At 55.7% G+C, this 22,697-nt stretch overlaps 1 protein-coding gene across 1 annotated transcript; it reads right to left on the reverse strand.

The window, feature by feature from the left end:
- Nucleotides 1-3,697: 3,697 nt before the first annotated feature.
- Nucleotides 3,698-20,264, reverse strand: CARD10 (caspase recruitment domain family member 10). The gene is made up of 21 exons (XM_063323574.1): nucleotides 20,224-20,264; nucleotides 18,111-18,329; nucleotides 17,602-17,739; nucleotides 16,947-17,272; nucleotides 14,838-15,020; nucleotides 14,322-14,477; nucleotides 14,068-14,193; nucleotides 13,700-13,894; nucleotides 13,455-13,601; nucleotides 12,568-12,683; nucleotides 12,274-12,314; nucleotides 11,463-11,583; nucleotides 10,772-10,952; nucleotides 9,821-9,944; nucleotides 9,230-9,470; nucleotides 8,854-8,923; nucleotides 8,413-8,512; nucleotides 7,781-7,939; nucleotides 5,416-5,537; nucleotides 4,695-4,810; nucleotides 3,698-4,498 (listed from the first exon to the last, which is right to left on the reverse strand). The coding sequence occupies exons 1-21, from the start codon at nucleotides 20,228-20,230 to the stop codon at nucleotides 4,291-4,293; spliced, it is 3,096 nt and encodes a 1,031-aa protein (XP_063179644.1). The 5' UTR covers nucleotides 20,231-20,264; the 3' UTR covers nucleotides 3,698-4,290.
- Between the last annotated feature and the right edge of the window lie 2,433 nt (nucleotides 20,265-22,697).

Genomic DNA, 22,697 nt, shown 5'->3' on the forward strand with positions numbered 1-22,697 from the left:
ATGTTTCCTTTTCCCCTTCCCCAGGCAAGGAAGAGAGGAGGGGTCCCCTCCCAGAGACTCCCACAGGCAGAGGAAAAAACTGGCACCTAGAGCTCCTTCCTTCCACACCCCCCCACCGCTGGGCAGGGCTGTACATCTCCCCTGTGCCACCTTCACCCCAGCCCTCTGGCTCCCAAAAACGCCAGGAGGGCAGGCGGGGGCCATGACACAGAGCATGCTAAGCCAGTCTTGCATGGAGAAGGCTTTCCCCAGGGATAGGGATATCAGAGACCCTCAAAAGGCGTGAAAGCCCCTCCTAAGACAAAGACCACTGCAGACAGGAAATTTTGGGGTCAGCCGCACAGATTGCTGCATGATGTTGCTGGTTCAGATGGATATGGGGTGGATGACCATGAAGGTCTCCTTCACGCTACCTCTAGGCCACTTTACAGAGCAGCCAAGGGGTACAGAGAGGCAACCAGCCCAGGAGGGGGATGATACCCGCACCCCCACCCCAGCTTCCCTGTGGCAGCGCGCGCGTGGGGACGGCGGGATGGGAGTGCTCTACATAAGCTGCCGAAATCAGAGCGCCTCCTCAGGGAGCTGCAAGCTGTGGGCATCCAATCTCAGCATACAAAAAAAAAATAAAAATAAAAAGTAATAAGATGAGGACCCAGGGGAAACTTGGTGGGGACACAGCTCCGTGTGGCAAAGGGCCCCTCTGTGCACATGTCAGATCACGGGACCTTAGAAAAGAGTGTCAGGGCAGGGATCAGTGTCCCTCTGTTCCACACTCCCACCGTGTCTCCAGACACAGGCACTTTCCAGGCACACGGGCAAGACCTCCCTGCAAAGCTAAACCCGTGTGCTCACTTTCCCCAGGACTCAAACGCACATTTTCACCCCAGCCCTGTCCCTGGGTACAACTTTTTTCTTTTGTAAGGAAGAAACCACTGAATCCACTTGTCCTCCCTCCTCCCATGTATTTCTTCGAGTCTCCAAGACTCCTGGCCTTCCCCTGAAGCAAGAACATCTCCAGAGCACCTCCCATATCCCTTTGGAGGGTCCCTGCAGGTTTTATTTTTAGATCCCTTTGAATAGTGATGCTTTCTTACACTGATTTGGCGCGGGGGGGGAGTCATTCACCTTCGGGCCTTACATTACTGCAGGGATGCAAAGCTGGTATGACTGATCCGCTGCCTCTGTGCTAAATACTGGGATTGCTCCCATGGCTAGCCACTGCTCCTGAACCAGAAATTAACCTCTCTGAGTGCTTCATCGGCACGCCAGCAGCCCCAGGCAGCTGTAAAGGCAGCTTCCATGGCTCCCAGGCTCCCTGCAGCACCTCCCAGCCCTGGCCTAAGAGAGCATCTGTGAGGGAAAGGGGGGACACAGGCAAAGGATCCTTAGTGACATCCCCAAAAGATGTACAAACATGATTCAAAGCTACCTTACACAGCGCATGGCGCTGGGCAGCGGAACAGGTCAGACCCAACCACGTACAAACCAGAACGCGCCCCATGCTAGAGGTGAGCACAGCCTGCTTCTCGCGCTGTGAGATGCCTCTTTTTTCTGGGGTGCCAGGGATGGGGAGGGGGCCATTCGGTGCCCAATCCTGCCCCGGGATGGGTCTGGCTGATCCATCATCGAGGGAGTGCATGGGACAGAGACCCCATACCGCTGCAGCTCTGCTGGGGCAGGGGGGCAGCGTGGAAAGGGCTGGCGGCTCCCCAGGGCAACACACATGCGCCGCCTTGCCCATCGCCTCTCTGGAGGGAGAAATCTTGCTCTGGGTGACTCCTTACAGGGGCTTGCACAAGGCTGTTACAGCTGGTAATTGGTGCCCAGGGCTGCTAATTGCATTCTGCCTGTTACCTAACCCGTGACTCATTCCTCCGAGCAGGCAGCCACCCCCCCAGCGGTACAAAGAAGGTGGACTAGGGTGTGCAGGGCAGCGGAGGGGAGGGAGTCAGGTCATTCATGTTTGCCTTGGAGCCCTCTGCCCTGCTTCTCACCCGTGTCCAGAACGAGTTGAAGCTGGATTTTGAAAGCCTCAGGGGAGACAAGAGGGATAAAGAGAGGACCTGGAAGAAGGCTGGGAGCAGGCGAGGCAGTGCCGCCTGCTGCTTGGAGAGCTGGGTACTGCCAACCTGCCTCCCAGCAACCTTCCTCTGCCTCCCTTCCCTCCTGCTGACAACACTAATGCCCCAGGGAGGTGCTGGGGGACATCTGTTTATCTGTGGTGGGGGGAAGGGAATAGCAAGCGCCAAGCTAGGAGCACAGCATGACTATCCAAAATGGGGGGGCTTGCTCGTAACCACCCTCAGCTTAGGCCATAAAGCGGGGTATGGTTTCCAGTGCCAGCAGGGACAGGAGGAGTTGTCAAGCCCTGAATCAGAGTGCCTCACACGGAGTGTTTTCCCTCGGTACACAAGCGCTACTTTTTTTCCCTGCAAAGATGCAGGCTGTAATCTCCAAATCCATGCCGGGGTGGAAGAGAGCTTGCTTTGGGATTTGTCTTCTCATCAGCTCAACAAGAGTCCCACTTTGTTTGCCTGCAGGGCAAGCACCCTCCCAGGGGGCTGGCTGTGCTGGGATGCTCGGGCTGCATCCCCTGGAGTGGATGTCATTTGGGAGTTTTCATCTGGAGCCATGTGTTACAGCGGTTCCCCCTTCCCCAGGAGCAGAGCTGCATCGCTCCAGGGCAGATCTGGGACTTTGCTCTACATTTGAGTGACTGCAGGTTAAAATCTTTTCATTTTCTTTCCTCCCCCCCTTCACTCTCGTCCTCATAAAAGACACAGGCAACTGGTTTAGAGCCTGAAATAACACCTCACAGGGGACCCGTGAAGATCAGCAAGTTAATCTTTGCTCAGAGCTTCGAAAGTGCATGGTACTGGCAGTGCCCTAATCGCAGGGGCAAAGAGGACTTGACTCTCTGGGGCTAGTTGCCCATCTTCTCCCGTTGCCCCCAGGAGCCTTGTGCCCCACAAAGCCTCCCAAAGCCACAGACAACATTCTCCTCTTCCATGCCCCAGCAAAGATGCTCTACCATCCCAACACCACCTCTCTGTGGTGTAGGTGTCCTGGCACCCCTTTCCCATAGCGATTGGTTAGGAGTCAGGACCATGCTAGGGTGGGTGAGCACAGCTGCTGCTACCCAAAGCCTCCATCCTCTCTCTGCCAGAGCCTGAACCCGCACTCAGCCCCATGTCGGGGTGAGAACAGCCCCCATTTAGAGAGGCAAGAGGATGCCCACTCTCGTGGCAGTGTGGCTGGGCTCAGTCTCACTGTTGTCCCCCAGGAGGACAAGGTAGCTGGCTTGTCACTTCACGATAACCAGGGTGCAGAGCGAGGTGAAGCTCTATAGGCCTCAGCCAGACACATCAAGTGAGCTTTTCCCTGGCTTTCCCAGAGCAACCTGGCCAACATCAGCACTAGGGCGAGGCAAGGGACTGAAAAACAGGGGGCAAGTAGAAATGGTAAGGGCTGGGGCTGTGGCACACTCAACCTGTCCTCTCCCCCCACCTCTTGCTGCCCTACGACAGCAAAAGCAGTGCTCCCTCCTCGCCCTGGAGGTCTGGGCAGTTGGGCCTCAGCTAGAGGAGGAGAAAAACACCCCGTCGTGCACCACCGAAACCTTCCCAGTACCACACAAGCCCACAGCCTGACACCCATTCCCATTATGAATGGTATTTAATTCTCCTTTATAGGCGGTTTGCCAATAAAAGGCTCCATTAATAATTTACAAGCAATAAAGAGTACAGCTCCTATAAAACGAGGGTTTGTTGCAAGCTTAGTGTCACTCCAGCCGCGGTGGGGCATTGGCACATGAGCCGTGCTCCCTGTGCCGTGGGGCTGGAGGCGAGGTAGACCGGGGAAGAGAGGACCTGAAGTACTCAGTGCCACAGGGCAGTGGACACGGAAGTGATGGGAGAAGGGCTTCAAATGTGTGTGAGATATGCTCCTACACAGCCTGATGCCACACAGTTCCCCATCTGGCAATCTGACTACATACCAGAGACAAGGGCAGCCCAAGGTGATAGGGAACAACCCATGGGGGTGGTTTCCACCATAACAGTGGAAGACATCTCTCCAATAACATACAGAAAGCTCAGAAAGGCAGCACATGTTACTCCGTGGCTCTTGGTGGCTTCAAGTGGACCAGAAAGGCTGCCCCTGGGGGCCTTTGCTGCCATCATCCCCTCGGGGAAGAAGGACACGCTACCTGGAGAAGCTTAGGGAGGCAGGGACCTCCGAGAACATCTCTTGGGGACGGTAGATGGCAGTGCCTGCTCCGCTGCCCCCAGCTCAGTCCTCGCCCTCCTCGATCCACAGTGGGCGGGTTTGCTCCTGGAAGATGCATCCCCGAACCACTTTGGGCAGCTCCTCGGCGTGGCTCCAGGCGTGGGGCTCCACACGGGCCCAGGAGCACGGCAGAGCATGGAGAGCCTGCTCCACACCACGGCACACCTTCAGCACCTCCGAGTCCCGCTGGCCCGCCTTCCCCAGCAAGCTCCTAGAGAAAACACAGGGACAAACGTTACCTTTGGTGTAGGGAGACAGGGTGGCAAAAACACCCAGGAACTCCCTCACACGAACACAAAGCTAATTTTCCTGCCCTTTTTCCCCTCACAGCCACCAACCCCAACACACACAGAGCTTGTCTCTCCTCCTGTGACATCCTTCCTCCATGCCTCTCCGTCTTTTCTTACCTGAGTCCTCTAACGTTCTTCTCGGTGACCTCGACATGGATAACGATGGGGTATATTTCACTTTTAATTAGATCCCTCACACTCTGAACTCCCAGCTCTAGTAGACAGTGTTTATTCTGGAAGGGAAATTGAATAGATTTACTGATTAAAATGGAGAAAAAATAACCCCAGCCCCTGACAGTTACATTAAATCAAACCCCACACTGTGAAATATCATTGCTTTTCCAATAGTAATTCCATTAAATGCGGGATTTATGGACAGGGCCAAGAGGGAAGGGGAGAATTAAAGAGAGGGGTCACCCACTCCATCACTGCCAACCCAGTCCCCAAGCCCACCAGACCCCTTGCTCAGCCACAGCCCAGCGTCACATCCCCTTTGTCATCATTGTCACCCACAGTCCCACATTTCTGTGTGCCCTGAGCAAAGCTGTTGCTGCTTTGGTGAAGATGAGGAATGTGAGAGCAGGGAGGCCACGTCTGCATACAGAATTTCCCACTGCCGCCCCAGTGGATCCCCAGTTGCCATTTCTTTCACCTGAGCTCACAACCCCACAGCACCTGGACCTAAAACACCCTCCAAATTACCCAACCCCCAAGTAAACAACTCCTCTATCGCCACACTGCCCTCACTCTTCCCCCGCTCAGCTGTCCCCTCCTCTCCTCCAATCTGAACGGGGTGCCCCATCCTGGCCCTCTCTCCCTGCATCAAACAGCTCAGCACCTTCTCCATCGCCTCCCGGATCATGCGGATTCGCCCGCTCTCCCTCCGGTCTTGGGGGGCACTTCTAGACACAGGGTGCTCCTGAACGTGGGTAGCGCTGGGATCCCCTTCTGCCAGCTTCTCTGCGAGCCAAGAGGAGACACGAATAGGGAGACGTCAGCCCCTTCTCTCTCCTACACGCATTTTCTGCCGCAGATCCTGCACGTTTGCTGCTGCGCTGATGCTTATCGAGTTCGCTGTTTATGGATTCTGGAGAGCGAGTCTAATTATACCACATTACATGTTGGCATGGATCTCCTGCAGCTTTCCGTGTACAGAACAAGCAAGATATCACAGCTGAAGACAACTTGCAGGGCAAGAGCAGCTCTTGTGTTGCAGTACCACAGCGGCCTAAGCCAGCTCACAGCCATTATCCCCCCTGCCCCGCTGCCAGACTGTCTCACCCCCTCCGTAACAGAGTACGGCAGAAAAATAATCACTTTATTTTGCCAGGTTTGTGATTTATTTTGCAGGCTTTGTGAGCTGCACGGGCTCATAGATGGGTCCAGTGAGCGGCAGGGATGGGGAAGCAAGGGGAGCATGCATCTTGATGCGGGAGAGTGGGAAGAAGGTGGGGAGCAAGCTGAACCTCCTTTTGTCGGTGGCAGCCTGAGCCACCTCCCCCCCTGCTGGGACGCAGAAGGACGCCACCCAGCAGACGAGCCAACGTCAGGCAGGAGAGCAGCGGAGAGGTGATGCTGAGGCAGAGAACCGGGGGCAGAGCCGACAGGACAGCGAGGGCCAGTGTGGTCGAAGCAATGACTGCCAGCTGCCCCCAGTAACTCCCACCAGAAGACAAGACAATGCAAACGCGGAGACCCCGCTTGGGAGCCACAGGCTTTGCAGCCCAGCATGGATGAAGCAGGCTCTGGGCTCTACCTGCAGCCCTAAGCAGCTGCCCATGCTACCACTGAAACATGAGCTGGGAACCTAACGAGGCTTTTAGGAACTGCTCATCCCTAAGGTAGAAAGAAAGTAATGAATTTAAGAGAAAATCTAGAAAAAAATCTAGGAAATCTTAGAATTGGATCCAGAGCACGTTCCAGCTCTCTCAAGCCCCAGGCTGGCTGGGCATCCACCGCTACCTCTGCCTGGTGGCACAGGTACTTCCCAGGTAGAGCTGGATCCTGCAAAGCCATCTGCTTCCTTTGGGGGCAGCAGGCTCCTGTGGAAGCTCAGCTGGCTTCTACTAACTGCACTGGCTTGGGAGTTCTCCAAGGGAAAATACAGACGGCGAAGCAAAGAGGAACAGCTCGAGGCGCCCAGATCACCTTCCTTCCCTCCCAACAGGCAAAACTGACAGGGGCGAAGTTTTGCCCTCGGTGTAAAGTCTCTGGCTGTAGAAATGGCTTCGAAGCATGTCCCCCATGCAATGTGAGGGGGACCCTGCAGGGGGCTCAGCAGGCCAGGATATACGGCCGAGTTACTCAGATAAGAAGCCCAGCGGCCAAACTTTGTGGAGACATCTTTCTTCAGCAAACCAGAGACCTTTCACTACCTCCATCACCAGCCCCCCCAGAAAACATACCAACTAATTTTTCAGTCCTGCAGTTGGCAAAGGGAGAATTCTAAACACAGGGAAAGGAGAGAGATGGAGAAGGGAGGAGGAAGGGAGCAAGGAGGAGTTCTCCTCTATGAAAAGTCCCTGTGGGGAAAAAAAGCCCTTTCCCCAGCAGCCTCTGCAGTGATGTGTCAGCCTCACGCTGCTGGCAGAAGGGAGAGAACAGCAGCACCAAGGCTGGATCCTCTTGTCGCTGAAGAGGAAGAACTGGTATGAAGTCAACCTGCAGGTGCCACCTCAGCCAGAGGTTTCATCTCTGGGAAGAGCCATCCAGAGCAGCAAGGCAACAACACCGCCACCAACTCAAGAGAGAGAAGAGAGAGAATTCCCATGACCCAGGAGACCAGAAGGGTGGGCTGGCTTCCTTGTGAGCCAAAAGGATAGAACACAGTTAAAAATAGGAGGGAACGTCTTGCAGACACTCAGCCCAAAAAGGTGACCTGTCAACGGGTATTGTCTGGGAAGACTGAGAGACCCCCACACTTAGCCACTGAAGGGACACCTCATGTCCTCTCCAAGAGTCCCATGAGACCATGTCTCATGCTTCCAGGACTAAGAGCACCTCTTCCCAGCATTGGACTGACTAAGGCCCCCACAAAAGTGACATCCTCAAGCAACATCTTGGCTTTCCACCAATGGCTAAGTAGTGGAAGGAGATTAAAGGGGAAAACAGCCCTGGGAAGTAGAAGACTTGTGTACTCTACCTCACTCAGACATAGACTCCTAAAACAGTCTTGGACATGTCAACCACTTATTGCTGCCTACCTGCTGGGCACACGTGGAAGTCCAGTCGAGAGGTGGGCAAGTCCAGCAGGTTCCTGATGAGCCGTGGTGCAATGCAGTTAGGCGACAGCACCACAGGACGGGGTGTCTTGACCACCACAGGGCGCACCAGGCTGTAAGGCTTCAGGCTCACGTCTGGGTCTGGAAGACAGGAATGAAGAAGAGAAAGAGAAAGGTGAGAACATGGGAGACAAGGCTGCCACTAGCCCACAGACCATCCTGTTTTTCCTGTACCGTCCCCTCATCCTGACTCATGGAGGCACCTACCAACCATCCTGTGTCCCAGGAGAGATCCTACTCTGGTTACCACACTCACCCACAGGCAGATACCCTGGCTGTAGCCCCCCTTGCCCATTTCCTGGGACTCTCTTGAGTTACACACTAGTTTATTCTCCACAAAAAGTTACATGACCCAAAGAATCACAGAAGCAATGGAAAGCTCCATAAAGCCTAGGAAAAGGAGCATGGGCCTCCCAAAATCGCATTTGCAGGGTTATAAGAGGGATCCTGGGCAAAGAGACTGAGGCATCCCAGATGCCAATGTCCCTTCAGTGCCCACAGGAGACAACTGTGTGTCCAAGGGTGATGGGGCAGGTGCAGGGGTAACAGCTCACCTGAGCAGGGGTCCAGCCACAGCTGCTGAGGAGGCTGTTCTGGGCTCCTCTGTGGTTTGGATTTCACCAGGCGCAGTTGGTCCAAGGCCCGTTTCTTTAGCTGAAGAGAAAGTGAGGGCAATAAGACCAAGAACATAGACCATTTCACACAGAGAGCTGGCTGCAGAACACCCGCTGGCAAAGGGAATGGAGCACACATACAAAAAGCATGGGGCCGTGTCTGCCACCCATCGGGTTCAGTCTGGGAAGTGGGAAGGGGGTAGGAAAGCACCCACAGAGCAGTAACACTGCCTGGGCTGTAAGCCCTGATCTTCTTGCTAACCCAGCTGCCACCTCCATACGTGTTGATTTACCAACAGAGTGGGGCAGAGTGCATGCCGAGGTGGTGGGGTGGCCATAGGCACACACACACGGCTCTCCTGGCTGGCTTCTTTGGCTTACATTATTTCTGTGGCCCCTCTGCTGCCCAGGTATCTGGCCCTTCTCCTGGATCTTCAAAAGCTGGTGAGCCCTGAAAAGACAGAGAGGTTGCCCTCAAGCAACACTAGAGCCCACAGGGACTGTAGCCTGCTGTGACCCTCTTCACCAAACCCCAGAGAGACCTGCTGAAGCATGGGCGTGTCAAAGCCCTCACTCAAACTCCCAATCTCTCAAGGGCACCCAAACACTACTGCACTGGTCCCCCATTCAAGGCTTGGGCAGCCCACACTACCAAGAGGAAAGTCCCCACCCCTCAGGACTCCTAGGGGATGCTCACCACAGAAAAATGGGGTTGGTACCTCAGGTACCCCCCTGCCTTCCTCCTCACCCTGGTTACCTGCTGTAGTTGGGCACTGTCCCCTTGTCCAGGTCCCGCATGGTCAAGGGATCGACACGGGAGCAGTACCACTCCAGCCGCCCTTTGTGCATGGTGTCTGTGACATGGAGGATCTCCCGACACTTGACACACAATGCATAAGGGTCTGATGACTCCAGGAGGGACAGGTTGGTGCGTACGTAGAATGAGTCTCCAGAAAACTTCTTCCCTTCTTCTAGGGCTTCCCGTAGAGGCTGGTATCCTGCAGCAGGAAACATAGGTCACCGGTGCAGACATAGGAGACAACCATCACCAACAAGATAGACAGGTCTCCAGCACAGCTATGATGCTACAGATTGGGGTGCGGGATGCAGAGGAGGCAAACAGACAGGAGGTCTGTACTTCCATCCTGTAACTCAGAGGATGCACATGTCACAGCAGACAGGGAAAGCTACCGGAGCTACGGCCAACCCCTGTATCAGAAATGGTGGCCTAGGACCAAACAGGAGAGGAGAGAGAATAACTGATATTTACCTCCAGGGCTGGGTGGAGGGTCTGGAAAGGGAGGCAGAGAGCTCAGGCTCAAAGGAGACCCAGCTGCCAGGGCCTTACCTTCCAGGTCCAGCTGAAATACGAGACTAGAGGGCTCATCCCAATGCAGCAGGCTCAGGTAGGCAACCTCCCGCGTGCAGTTCTCTAGGGAAAGCACCTCTTCCTTCAGCGACGGCACTCTCAGCTGGCAAGGACCCAATGCCATTAGACCCAGGGGCTGGAAGAGCAGGTTCCCCCCCCGGCAGCTCCCTCACCCATCAGGGTTATACAAGAGATGTCACACAGCAAGGCAGGTCCAGGGAGAGCTCTACCCGAGGACAAGGCATCCTCAGTCTGCCCCTGGTTCCCTCCTCTGCCTCTGAAATACCTGCTGCCAGCCACCACCCAGTCTGGAAGCCGGGCTGCTGTGAAAGCAAACATGCGTGCATAAACGCATGTGGGAGTGGGGGTGGGAAAGCTGGTTTATTTTCAGTTACAGGTGGGATATTAATTCAAGTAGCGTAGCCGTATTTCAAGTGGTGTCTTTCTTGCCAAAACAAACGCCCTTCCCTCCCTCCAGGAGCTTTCTTCAGAGCAATTATTCTCTGTAGCTCAAGAGGGTCATGAAGGCCTGAGAAACCTCGCTCCAAAATTGATCGCTTCGCAACAGACACGTGCGGGATGCAAACTGTTCTGACATATTACAAGGTGACAGACAACTCCAGGGACATATAGCCACTGTTGCCTTAATCTGCGTGACTCCTTTTTGTTTCTCCCCTCCCACAGCTGAAGGAAATGTTTCAGAAAGCCACAGCATTTTTACATGCACAGGTACACTCAGGTGCCATGACACTTGGATGGGTGTTTGTGCCGCATAAAGCTCTGGGCAGGGAGCAGTCCCGCGAACCAAGAGAAATGGAGGTGGACTTCAAGCTGGGTAGTGGTCAGCTTGCACTGGGGAATCACTCCGCACTCCTTGCGTCATGCCAAGTGCCTTGCAAACCCACAAAGCAAGCCCATTCCCAGACTCACCTCAATGAGTCGGCACCCTTCCCGGAGTCCTGCATCCTCGACCCGTGAGCCTGGCTTGACCCACTGGACGTAAATCCCTGTCATGTTCCCTCCAAGGATGGAGATGTCTGCTCCAAGCCTCTTCTCCTGGGGCGAAGGGTTGCTGGGGTGACCCATACTAGTGAGCTGCACCACCAGTGACCTGGCAAGGAGAAACGCCAAGTCCAGCAACTGAAATTTGCTGCCTTTTCTAAGGACTGGTCCCCCAGGCCTTGCGTCCTGCTACAGGGTGTTTATGGTGCTGAGCACTGCGGTACAGAGCTCATGATTCACAGCCATCACCATGGCACACACACAGAGCTTATGAACCCCCACGACCCATTCCACCCCACCAACCCCAACACCAAAGCCAAGCTGGGCTCCCACGGTCCTGTCCCTACCTAGACAGATGTGTTTCCAGCCCAGGACAACATCCCCAGCCCTGCCATAACATATGGGCCAGCACACACACACACAAAAAAAAAAAAAAAAAAAAAATGGAGTCCTGCTAGGAAGCAAGGACTATAAGATCTTCATTTCTCTCCTCTCCCACTAGTGAAAGAGCCCTCAAGGGGGGAAGGTAGAAGGGTCTCCCAAACATGGTCCCCCAGCACCACGAAATGTCCCCCCAAGCTGCCGGCTCAGAGCGCCTAGCTCAGAGAGCAGCAGTCACCTTCTAGTGACCTCCTTGCGGCTGGGAAGCGTGGACAAGCAGATCTCCGACTTCACCCTGGTGTAGGTGCTGCTGGAAGAAGAGGAGAAGGCCCCAAGCGAGGCACTAGCAAAACCACTGCCTAGGAAAGAGAGCAAGAAGGAGAAAGAGGGCATGTCACCTCTCCGAGCACTGCAGGGAGCTCACATTCTCGGGGTGGAAAGGGTCTGTCACCCTCTCCTGGGCATTTTCTAGCATCTGACTGGGAAATTGAGGCTGCAGGGAGGCTTTGAACGGTCACCCTCCTGGGAAGGGTTTCCCATGGCTCCAGAGAACAAGCAAATCTTCGCTCCTTTCATCAGCATTTCAGTCAGAAGGCAGCAGCAGCAAGGAGCACCTGGATGTGCCTGGAGATCAGCCACCAGCACCCACCACAGAAACTGCCAGCACCAGGAGCTCCACTCTAGGAGATTTACAACCCATCACCCACGTAGTAGCAGATGAAGGGAATACCCAATAACACCCCAGGGCAAAGGCATTTCTCTCTTCTGTTACCTACTCCCCCAACTCCACATCAAGTTCTCCATGAATTTAACAGACCTGATGTGAATAGCTACCTGCTCTGCAGAGGAAAAGCCTGCTTTTCCAGCTACTGTGCCTGGCAAAGCACATGGGGATGTGTGGGTCCATAGCACCCTGCTATGGGCACAGGACCCTCACAATGAGCTGCACAAACCACAGACATGAGGCAGGGTCAGTTGTCCAACCCCTCTCCCCACAGCCACCACTTCTTTTTAGCTAAGCCCTTTGGGGAAAGCCCTCACCCTGGTACCTGTTGCATCTTCAATGCTGCTAAAGGAGCCACAGGACAAGCTACAAAGGAGACACAAAAGGGAGCTGTGAGGCAGCAGCTTTTCCAAAGCCTGTTTGCGTCCCGTTCTCAACCCCGTCCCCACAGCCTTCCCCCACCCTCCAGAAGCACCCTCCCAGCCAGCACGCAGCTCCCAGCCAGCCTTCCCACTCTCAGTCCCCACTCCAGGTTCCCTTCTCCCCTGCCAGCCTGCTCTCCCTGGCCCCCACAACCCCCACAGAGGAGACACAGCCTCAAGCAGCACACAGTAATCACCTTTTGTAGGGCATGCACCTATCTTCCCGCTGCCGACGGAGGATGGAGCCGATGCAGGGAGGGAAAGGGAAGGTAGAAAGGCGGTTGATATCCTTCTCGCTGTCAGGAGTCGCCTCCTTGGGCAGAGTGAGAGAGAGACACCTGCTAACACCAACACCCAGCACCACCTCGCCCTCGCTTCAGGCCAGGTTGCAAACAGCTCCTCGGGTACCACATGGCTCTTCAGGGACCAACCACCTCCCTCCAAACACCCAGGGGCACCTTGTTTTCCCAAGGAGAGAGCACGGATGGAGATGCATGACGCTGCGTCCCCATCTTTTTGCAATGTACAAGCTGTGGGAGTTGTAGCAGATGAAGGGAATATGAAACCTTGTCCTCATATCTCACTTATAGCCACCACACACCCAGAAGTGTGAGTAACCTGTGGGACCACCCATTTTAGGGTGCTCTAGAATGACAGTTCAAAGAATCAAAGGAAAGAACCTGGCTCCCTTAAAAACAATACGATGCTGCTACAGAATTCAAAAAAGCTGGGATTTCTTCCCCAGCATGTGAAGATTAAACAGCTTTTTGGGGAGGATAACATCTTACATGAGGCTGTTGATTTCTAGGGTGTCATATGGGATGAAGACAGTTTCGCTTCCCCCTCTTTCCTACCCAGCTGAGCGCTGCACACTTTGGTGCAGCACTGTCTGGTTTGTCAGAAACTGAGAGAACAAAGCTTTGTGCCTGGGATCTGTCCCGCCTTCCACACCACCCCATGCCCAGTCTTCCACCAAGTTATAGCCCCACGATGAACCTGCTCCAATGCCTCTGTGCCCTTCCAGAGCAGCATGGGTCACCGATGACCTCTACTGAGGGTCAGCCTCTCATGGTCAAGCGCTCACCATGCTCTGAATGGCCGAATCCCCTGGGAACGGGATAGCAGAAACCCCCAGTGCATCCACAAGTCCAGTCGTAAAGCTGGTAGGGTTGTCTACGAGGCTCCAGGTGCTGCTGACGTTGGAGCAGAGGGAGTAGGAAGAGCTGCACATCTGGGCGAGAAGGGACTCCATCATCCCATTGCGTCCCCCAGAAATCAGCCCTGACCCCTCTGCCTTCTCTGTTCCCCCTTCTTTCTAGCCGTCCTCACCTTGCTCAAGCTGCGTCTGCCTTGGCACCGCTCCAGCTGTGCCTCCAGCGTGCTGTTCAGCCCTTCTGCCTGGCTCAGTTTGCTTAGGAGCTCGTCCCGTTCCTCCTCCAGGGCCCGCACGCGTTTGCGGTACTGGTCCTTCTCGATCAGGCTTTGGGAGTATTGTAGCTGCACCCCATCACGGCTCTGGATTGCCTGCAAGGAGCCAGGCTGAGAGTGAGAAGAGGCAGAGAACCGCGCTACTAATCCACACCTCCTACCCTGGCATGGATGGAGAAGATCCACTGGGGAAGGAGGGGACATCCAGAGCAGAGACAAAAGCCCCGGTCCTGCTGGGAGGTGGAGAGCCAGAGCGGAGAGCAATTTACCTGGTCCCGCTCTTTTTCGATCTCCTCCAGCTGCAGCAGCACTGTGTTCATCCGATGCTTGTAGAGATCACAGTCTTTCTGCAGCGTCCGGTATTTCAGCTGCAGATCTTCCACCTCCTGGAGGTACTGGCAACAGCAAGCAGCAAGCATTAACCCTCCTGGAAGTGACCGCTGTGGCTTCCCAGCCCACTCCCTCCCCTCTCTTCCAGGCCCTGGTCAGTGTGTGGGGACAGGGGCATTGATGGATGCTCTACCTTATCCCTCAGCTCTTCGGCCCACTGCAGTTCGTTCTGCAGGGAGTTGAGTTTCTGGCAGAGATCCTGCCGGTCGTCTTGGGCTTCCTTCCAGTCATGTTCCAGGATGTCCAGCAGGATCTGCTCAGAGCCTGGCACTGGGCCCTCGCCGGGCGCCTAGGAGGCAAGAGGGTACCATCACTGCACCACAAGTACCAAAGGGAGCACCAGACCAGGGCAGTGACAGGCAGACTGGCAGAACTGCCACCATCACTTCCGCATTAATCGACTGTGTGCTCCAAGGCACAAAGTCACACTTGTGACCATATCCGAGAGTCACAGAGCTGGAAACAAGGACCCATCACTACCCAGACCCAGAAGCAATGTCAGCCACCACAGCCAAGCAATATGCTCAGAGGAAGGGACAGGCCAGACCGGGACACTGATTTCCCCCATCGTTCCAGCGCCCATGTCACCAGCACTGATGGTGCCCCAGGAAAGGAGGTGACCTGGAGCCTGCCATGCCCCGCCAGGTACCTGCAACATGCCCTGCAGCTCCTGCAGCGACGCCGTGAGCCGCTGGTTCTCAGCCCACAGCTCGGACACAGTGTCGGGGTGGCCCCGCTCCTCCGCCTCCCGCTGGGGCGGTGTAGATGCCTGTTTCCGCAGCAGGCTGCACTCCTCCTCTAGGCTGGTCACTTTGCATTTCAGGTGGTCCACCTGCAACCGGGGGAAGGAACACAGTGTGACACACAAGGCCCTGCACCTCTGCCTTCGCCGGAGAGTGAAGCAGAGAGGACGCTGGGCAGAAGAAGGGCCCAGAGGCGAGGAAACCAAGGGCTGGGCACCAGCTGAAGGACTATCCTACTGTTGGTCCAAGGTTAGCGTAGCTGCACACAAAAGCTTTTTGCCTGCAGGGCAGAGGAGGAAGATGTTCTTGCGTAAGCACATTCAGTCTCAGGATCCTCTCTTGGTGCAACAATTTTCTTGCCACCTTGGGGCATCCTCACTGCAGCTGGCCTTGACCCTGGGTGGACCGGGGACCTCTGCTGCGCCGCCAGGGCCAGCAGCTGTGAGTCCCTCAAAGGCTTCCCAGCTCCTAGAACAGCTGAGAAATAAATTTGCAGCAGAAAAATCCGCTGGAGGCTATCCAGTGCGGGGAGGTGACCTCTGGCCTTGGAAGCATTTGCGGCTCAAGCTGCTGGAGGCTGCAGGGTACCACAGATGCATCATCCCACCCTGCCCTGCCCTCACACTCCTCCACCAACACGTCACTGGAGACAGGGGAGCTCAGTTACTTTTAGGAGAAAGGGAGGTCCTCACAGACCTGTAACGACTGATGAGGTTGATCAGAGAACCAGTTTCACAGCCAGGTAAGGCTTTGAAAGCAAACGGGGCAGGGGAAACCTATCAAAGCCACGGAGCACTTAAACAGCACTGCCAAAATTGCCAAGGGAACTGGATTACCTCTGCAAATCTGCCCAAAAAGACCCAGAATGACTTTCAGGGACTGGTCACTTCTGAACCCTGGAGCCAGGAGGAGAAGACAGGCTGGGACCTGGTGGCCCACCCTGCTTCCAGAGGGATTTCTCCACCCCAGAGTCACCCGCAAGCACTTCGCCTCCTGCTCAGAGGAGGCCCAGGGGAGCTGGCATGGGCAGGAATACCGGATAAAAGGTAGGGGAGGATCCCGGGACTGTCAGAGCAGGATGAGGAATGAAAGATAACCGCTGGGCTGCGTGAAAGGTCCAGGCCCAGACTGGTGGGGGGAATGCCAGAAGGCAGCAGAGCACCAAGGAAACTGGGTTATTAATAGGTTCAAGGTAGGGCTGTCCTTGCCCAGGCAGGAAATGGGCGCGTGTTTGCTGGAGGTGAGAGCTTGGCAGCTGGAGTGCAGTGTCATGAATTCCTTCAGGTATGCGGCATGAGTCTCCCAAACGTCATGAGACGAGGAGGCGGTGGAGAGAGGCAAGGAGGGGGGAGGCAGAGCCTGGGCAAAAACACTCCTATGAACATCAGGGCGGGCTGGGCAGCTCCAGGCAGCACACGCAGGCACCCAGGGCCCCGCATGCAGGTGGCTGCACAGCCACCATCCTCGCTAAAGAGAGGAAAACGCAAGCCCTTTCCCAGGGAAGGAGTGAAAAAGACAAACACGCAGCTCAATAGAATCAGCTGCCTGCTGCGTGCCTGTGCTGCCCGGACACAGTGCCGGCACCCATCAGCAGAGCAGGCAGCGCAGGACAGCGAGCACATGCAGGAGAAGACAGGGCATCTCATGGTACCAACAGCCAGGCTGAGAGCCGAAGGATGCTGGGGAAGTCATCGCCCTGGCAGCTCATCTGAGGAGCTGGTTCTGGCTCCTCTAGGTAATGTATCTCCAGCTGCAGCAGGAGCTGCTGATGTAACTCCAGCTGTCCCAGGGTAGTGGCCAGCCTCCCATGCCATGCCCATGGCTTGGATGCTCTGCCCTCCTCAGAGCACGCTCCCCATCAAGAACAGGGGCACACATCCTGACACCTGTCCCACCTGCCATCAGCTCCTTCACGCCCATCAGCCACCACGCATGAACATCCACATGCATCCCCTCTCGGCCATCAGACCCCTACCACCTCCCACCGCCCACCCCTGCACTCCCTGGGGCCATACCACCAGCTGCAGGTCCCGGCTCCGCAGCACGGCCATGTTCTTCTCCTCACACAGCTGCGCGTAGCGCATGGCCATCATGTAGTTCTCATCCTTCAGCCTCAGCAGCTCCACGCTGTTGGTATCCCACTCCTCCCTCAGCCGCTTGCAACGCTCCTGCACCTTCAGGAGCTCCTGCAGCTGCTGTTCCATCCGGGCCTGCTCTTGCTCCAACGCCTGGTTTTTCACCTGGAGCTGGTGCTCCTTCAGCAGGTGCTCCTTCCGCTGAGCCCTCACCTTCTTCACCTCCATCATCAGAAACTGAGTTAGTCCCTCAGGGCCTTCCTCATCTGGGGGGAGACAAAGGAGAATCATGTCCTGGCTGCTGAGACAGAGGTAACCCTAAAAAAAGCAACCCAATGCTGTTTTCCGTCAAGGGGGGCCAAGCTCTCCTGTGGGTTTGCAGCACTTCTTGTCCCAGCCTTATGGCACCATGGTCCATCACACATGTACATATGGTCCCCTCCCTTCCAGAGCACAGAGCTGTTGGGGTTCCAGAGCACAGGGTTGTGTTGCGCACAGGCAGCGTGAACCAGGGCTTTATACAGGCACATGGACAGATTTCTGGCCCTTCCCATGCAAGCCGCAGTTGAAGGGGGAACAGAGCACCTCTCCCTACCCAGGATCATAGAGCAGCGCTGGGCTGGCTCCCTCCCCGTCAGCCGGGTGTAGTGCTCTGGGTAGTAAAACTCTAAAGCCTCCAGGAAGGCTTCATAGCCTCGCTTCCCACGGCGCCGGAGGATGTCCATCAGGTAACCTGAAAGAAGGGATAAAGAGCTAGGACGAATTCCCTGCAAAACAGAGAGAAAACAGCATAGACCAGCTTTGTGATACGAAATAGCGTCTCCACCGGTTCTGCTTCCATCCACAGGAACAGGAATGGCCAGAGGAGGGAACGGGGTGGGAGCACTGCCTTCTTCTGTGTGCTCCCAGGGGGAGGCCCACAGAGGATGAGAGGGAGGTCTGGCTGCAGAGCGTCTCAAAACCCAACAAAGTCGGCGTAGCACTGCAGCAGGAAGGACCAGGAGGCCACAACACCACACGCTGGGTAACATTCACTATGTGTCAAAACCAGGTTGTCCCACACAAACCAGACCCATCTAAGTGCAATTTTATGCTTTCTCCCACCTGTCTGGTTGCTTTTGCAAGGGAATCGGCATGAATTCAGCACCTCCTCCTCATCCTGCTCGTCTATCACGCGGCACTGGCGCAGGTATGGGGTGAGCTTCGCAGGGTTCAGGGAGCGGGTCAGCTGGTGCCGTGCACTCTCAATCTTCTCCCAGATGGTGTCTTCTTCCTCCTCTTGCTCCGAGAGGCTGCAGGCTTGGAGAGAGGCATTCTCCAGGGCTGGGAGGACAAAAGGAAAGAGATCTGAGGAATGATGGAGAAGCACAGATGAGCAGGCACGGGAGAACATGAGTCGAGGTATAAGCCTGCAATTGATTCAATAGTCTTACAAATGGGACTCAGAAACATCAGAAGCCATTTTACATACAAATCAGTCCAGCAGGATCTTGAGTGTCCACCCAGGGCCTTAGATATGCAGGAGACAGAAGGCAGTGGTGCACAAAGAACTTAGGAGCATACACAGTAGGAAGTCTAGACAAGAAGTCATCTTCATCCCTGAAGCACTCTTAAATTCCCCCGACCCTCACACATCTTCCCTTTTTCCCCATCCCTGACAACGAGAAATTCTCAGGACTAAGAATTTTCACAGCCTAGGACATGGTCTCATACTGGGGCTGGAGAGGAGGGTTTCCCTGGGGATCCATTTGCCCTGTGCATGCCCCAAGCATAGTTCCCCTGGGACCTTCCCATGGAGCACCTTGGCTACAGGTACTGGAGCCAAAGAGGAGTCACAAAAGCATATCTTCCATACATCTCTGTGGAGCCCTGGAAATACGTAGCAACAAGGCAATCTCTCTGTCAATCAAATAAAGCAAGAGTGAGCCCTGAAGCCAATGGACTGAAAACCCTGAGAGCAGTGGTGAACCTGCTCCATTAAGTCCTACAAGCTGTGATGGAGCAGGTACGTGCAAGGAGCTGTGTATCAACTAAACTAGCATTATCTATTTTCACTTGAGAAATAAAATCTGCTTCACAGGCCACCACAAGTTCTTTTAGCTGGCAAGGCAAGGCACAGCAAATGCCTTCTGAGACCTAGAAGCCACCTCTCTTCCCCAGTGTGCACCATCACCTGCCGCTCTGGTGGTGGCATCAAGTCCAGCTGTCCTACCCTGGCCACACAGACATCCACAGGGACAGTGCAGAGGTTCACACTGCCTGAAGGCAGAGGGAAGGAAATCTCCCGCTCTTTTTTCTTTTCTTTGGGTTTTGGATTTTTTTCTTTCTTTTGGTGAGAATGATATCACGCGATTTCAGACAGCCAACTAACACAGCAAGGAGGATGGCTGAGACAGCTGCACAAGAAGTTAATCCTCCAAACAGAAATATGGGAGGCTTAGGGTCTGCTGGATGAAGGATAATAGGAAAAGAGAATTGTTGAATCCACAAAAGATACTCAGGTGTCTGATTTCCAGCACCAAAGGGCTTAGGAGCCTAAATACCGATACAGATCTGGATCCTCCTAAGTTGAATAAAGAAAACAAACTGCGTTTCTTGCAGAAACTGATCTTTCTCATTTGGGACAGGCTCGCTCGCCACAGGGACACAAGTATGCAGAAGAAGGATGCAACAGCAGGTCCCAGAAGTTGCTCTGTTTTGAGCTCCACTCCTCGGTGGCAGATTTATGCCTTTAAACCAAAGGGTTTCTCCAAGAAACCCAAGCCGGCTGTGCAAGCAGAGACCAGCTTCTCGGCAGAGAGAGAGAGAGAGACAGAGAGAAAGCGAAGGGGTCTGGGAGACGGTACCCCTCCTCCCGCCCGGGGTACCCCCTCCTCCCGCCCGCCGCGGCCCCTCCAGGCCGGGGGGCCAAGGGGGGAGGCAGCGCTTCCCCTTTCGGCCAGCCCGAAGACTCTCTTCGAGGAATGGCGAGCGGGAGGCCAGCCCCGAAGAGGCGGCTAGGAAAGAGGAGGAGAAGGGGAGCAAACATCCCGCCACCACCCCTAGAGACCGGGCGAAACCCCCGCCCCCGGCCGCCCCGGAGCGATGCCGACGGGCGCGGCGGCAGCTGCCTGAGCGGGAGAGGGGACACAGAGGGGCTGCGCCGCCCCCGAGGGCTCCGCAAGGCCCGGGGGAGAAGCGCCCGAACCCCGCTGCCGGCCGGGGGCTCGCCCCTTACCCGCCATCCCCGCCGCCGCCGCCGGGCTGCCCACCGCTCCGCTCCGCTCCGCGTCCCGCTCCGCCGCCGTCTCGCCGCCCCGGCAGGTGTGTCTGAAGCGCTCTCCCCACCCCGCTGCACCTTCCCTCCCTCCCTTCCTCCCTCCCTCCTCCAGCCGACTGGGAGGGAACTGGCAAACCGCCCCCCCCCCCCACCTCGCCCCGGGCAATGGAGAGCCCAGCCCTGACCGCCCGCCCCCGGGGGTCGCGGTGGCACTCACCGGCGGGACGAAGGCGGCCTCTTTCCCCAGTCTCTCCCGGTTTCGGAGACCCTCTGGCTACTCCTCACCTGAGCGAGTTGAGGAAGGGTTTTTCTTTGCGTGTGTCCCGTCTTTCCCGCCCCCCCCCTCCCCTCGCCCCGCTTAGCCCCGGGATGGAGCTGCTCTCCGGAAGGATGTGGCTCGCCAGCGACTTCTCTTCCGAAACACACACGGCTTCACCTCCCGACAGACCGGCGGGGGAAGGGGTGTGCTCCGCTTGGCCTCCCAGCCGGGCCCTGCCCGGGCCAGGCGGGTATCTCTCTGGGCAGGGTGCAGCCTCCCCAGCTGGGAAGTGCTTAAAGAAGAGCTTTTTTTGGCTCAAGGGTTCCAGAAATTGTAGCCTGACCACCCCAGGTGTAGGACTGGTTCTGGACTGGGGCGGCGGGGTGGGGGGGATATTAAGCAAGGGCAGAAAACGCGGGTGGTGAAAATAAGCCCTGTCCAGGCCGAGAATAGCTCCCCCAGGCTTAATTTTGGCCCCCAGTCCTGTGTAGTGTCTGTGGGTGGAGCTGGGTGTGGAAGAACCCCCGGGGCAGCCTGGCTGAGCTGTACCCAAGGGCATGCAGGGGCTTGCACTAGCCCGCCTGACCAGGCACTGAGTCCCCTGGGCCAGGGGCAGATGCCGAGACGCCTTCCTCCCCCAGTCCAAGTGGCCACAGCAATTCCAGGAGCAGGTCTATCTGTCCACGCAGCATCCCAAAGAGCTCACACAGGGTAACCCCTACCAAATCTGTGCATATCGCTGGGACGAGGAGGGGTCTGTGAGAGATGGAACTAGAGACCATGATTGGGTCCTAACATCATACGCCTCCCCCTCCAAGGCTAAGGTGCTTTTCATTTTCTCTAGCAACCCCATTTCACTCTCATTTCTTGACTCTTAACCGTGTCAAACCTCAGACCTCAGTGGTCAGGATAGACAGCACAGACTCTGTGCAAGATATTCCCAATGCAATATCAAGTTCATAAGTAAATGGGAGTTCACCTAATTCCCCCCACCCTTGGGATCAAACCACAGGGTAGCCCAAAGTAGTGCTGTGCATCCCTCCAGGGCTCTGGACATAACAGGAAGGAGACCTACATTGTTCCTGCCCCTGCCAACATGTTCCCAAAAGGGAGATGCCCTCAGCATCCCGCCACTGCAGCTTCTAGACCCCACCTCTGCATGGAAACCTTTCTCTCCTCCTTCGGGTAAGTGAAGAAACCAAAGCGGGGGGAGTATGAAACAATCTTGAGGTATGAACTGGGCTCCATGCCCTCAAGGATTCCCGCTGCACCCAAAATGAACATCTTAATTTGTTTCTTCTCCAGGGCCAATGGCAGATGCATCCCCTCTGGATCCCACAGGGCTCCTGCACCGGCTTCAGCAAGGTGGTTTGAGGGAAGGGAGGCTTTAGCAAGACCCGTTCCCCGTGCTGCTGTGTTCTTTTCAAGATCAGATGCAACTCCCATCAGGGAATTGAGACTGTCTCTGTGTGATGCACAGAGCATCTCACAGATACATAGCCTTTTTGTTGCAAAACACACACAGGTATTGAGCAAACACCAGGCACACGGGCGCACACGGGGCTTTCAGCAGACACCACCTCCTCTCGCATGGCATCCGTCCCAACAGGCACCGGTTTGACACCCTGAGTGTATGAATTTGCTGCTGACTCACCCTCCCTGCATGGGGTCCCGACGGCCGCCTTCTCCTCCCTTGTGAGCCCAGCTCTGCACAGCTCCCTCCCAAAGGTATGTGCTGACCCAGGACCACCAGCAGCAGGGCGCAGCTCTGGCCTCAAGTCCTTACCTCCAGCCAGAGGCGTCCAGTTGAGTGATCAAAAGCAAGTACAAGCAAGGCTGCCTGCAGGGAACCCATTCTGACTCAACCCGTGTCAATTTTTGCCTGCTAGTTATTCTCTTGCAAAAAAGCCAGGTCTCTCTCTCTGTCTAGTGAAAAGATTTCCTGAGCAGGATATTTTGTGGTGATAGCAGATAAGATCTTCACAGTCACGATAAAAGCCCCAAAACAAGGGTTGGTTTCTCTCATTCAGAGAGAGATGAACTCAAGGTTAATGTCAAAGAAACCTCTCCTTCCACCCGCCCTGACCCCATGGGCAATGGCTGCGGTGTTTCATGACTCAGAGCGCGCAGACATCAGACAGAGCAGGTCCCACATCAAGCACCATCAGTCGCT

The sequence above is a fragment of the Chroicocephalus ridibundus genome, chromosome 1, assembly GCF_963924245.1.
Source record: "Chroicocephalus ridibundus chromosome 1, bChrRid1.1, whole genome shotgun sequence".
In the NCBI taxonomy this organism is placed as follows: Eukaryota; Metazoa; Chordata; class Aves; order Charadriiformes; family Laridae; genus Chroicocephalus; species Chroicocephalus ridibundus.

Excerpts from the sequence above, each read along its gene's own strand:
- CARD10 (XM_063323574.1), bottom strand. Across the intron at positions 13,895-14,067 it reads TCGAAAAAGAGCGGGACCAG|GCAATCCAGAGCCGTGATGG; the intron begins GTAAATTGCTCT and ends GGCTCCTTGCAG. Across the intron at positions 9,471-9,820 it reads ATTTCAGCTGGACCTGGAAG|GATACCAGCCTCTACGGGAA; the intron begins GTAAGGCCCTGG and ends TTCCTGCTGCAG.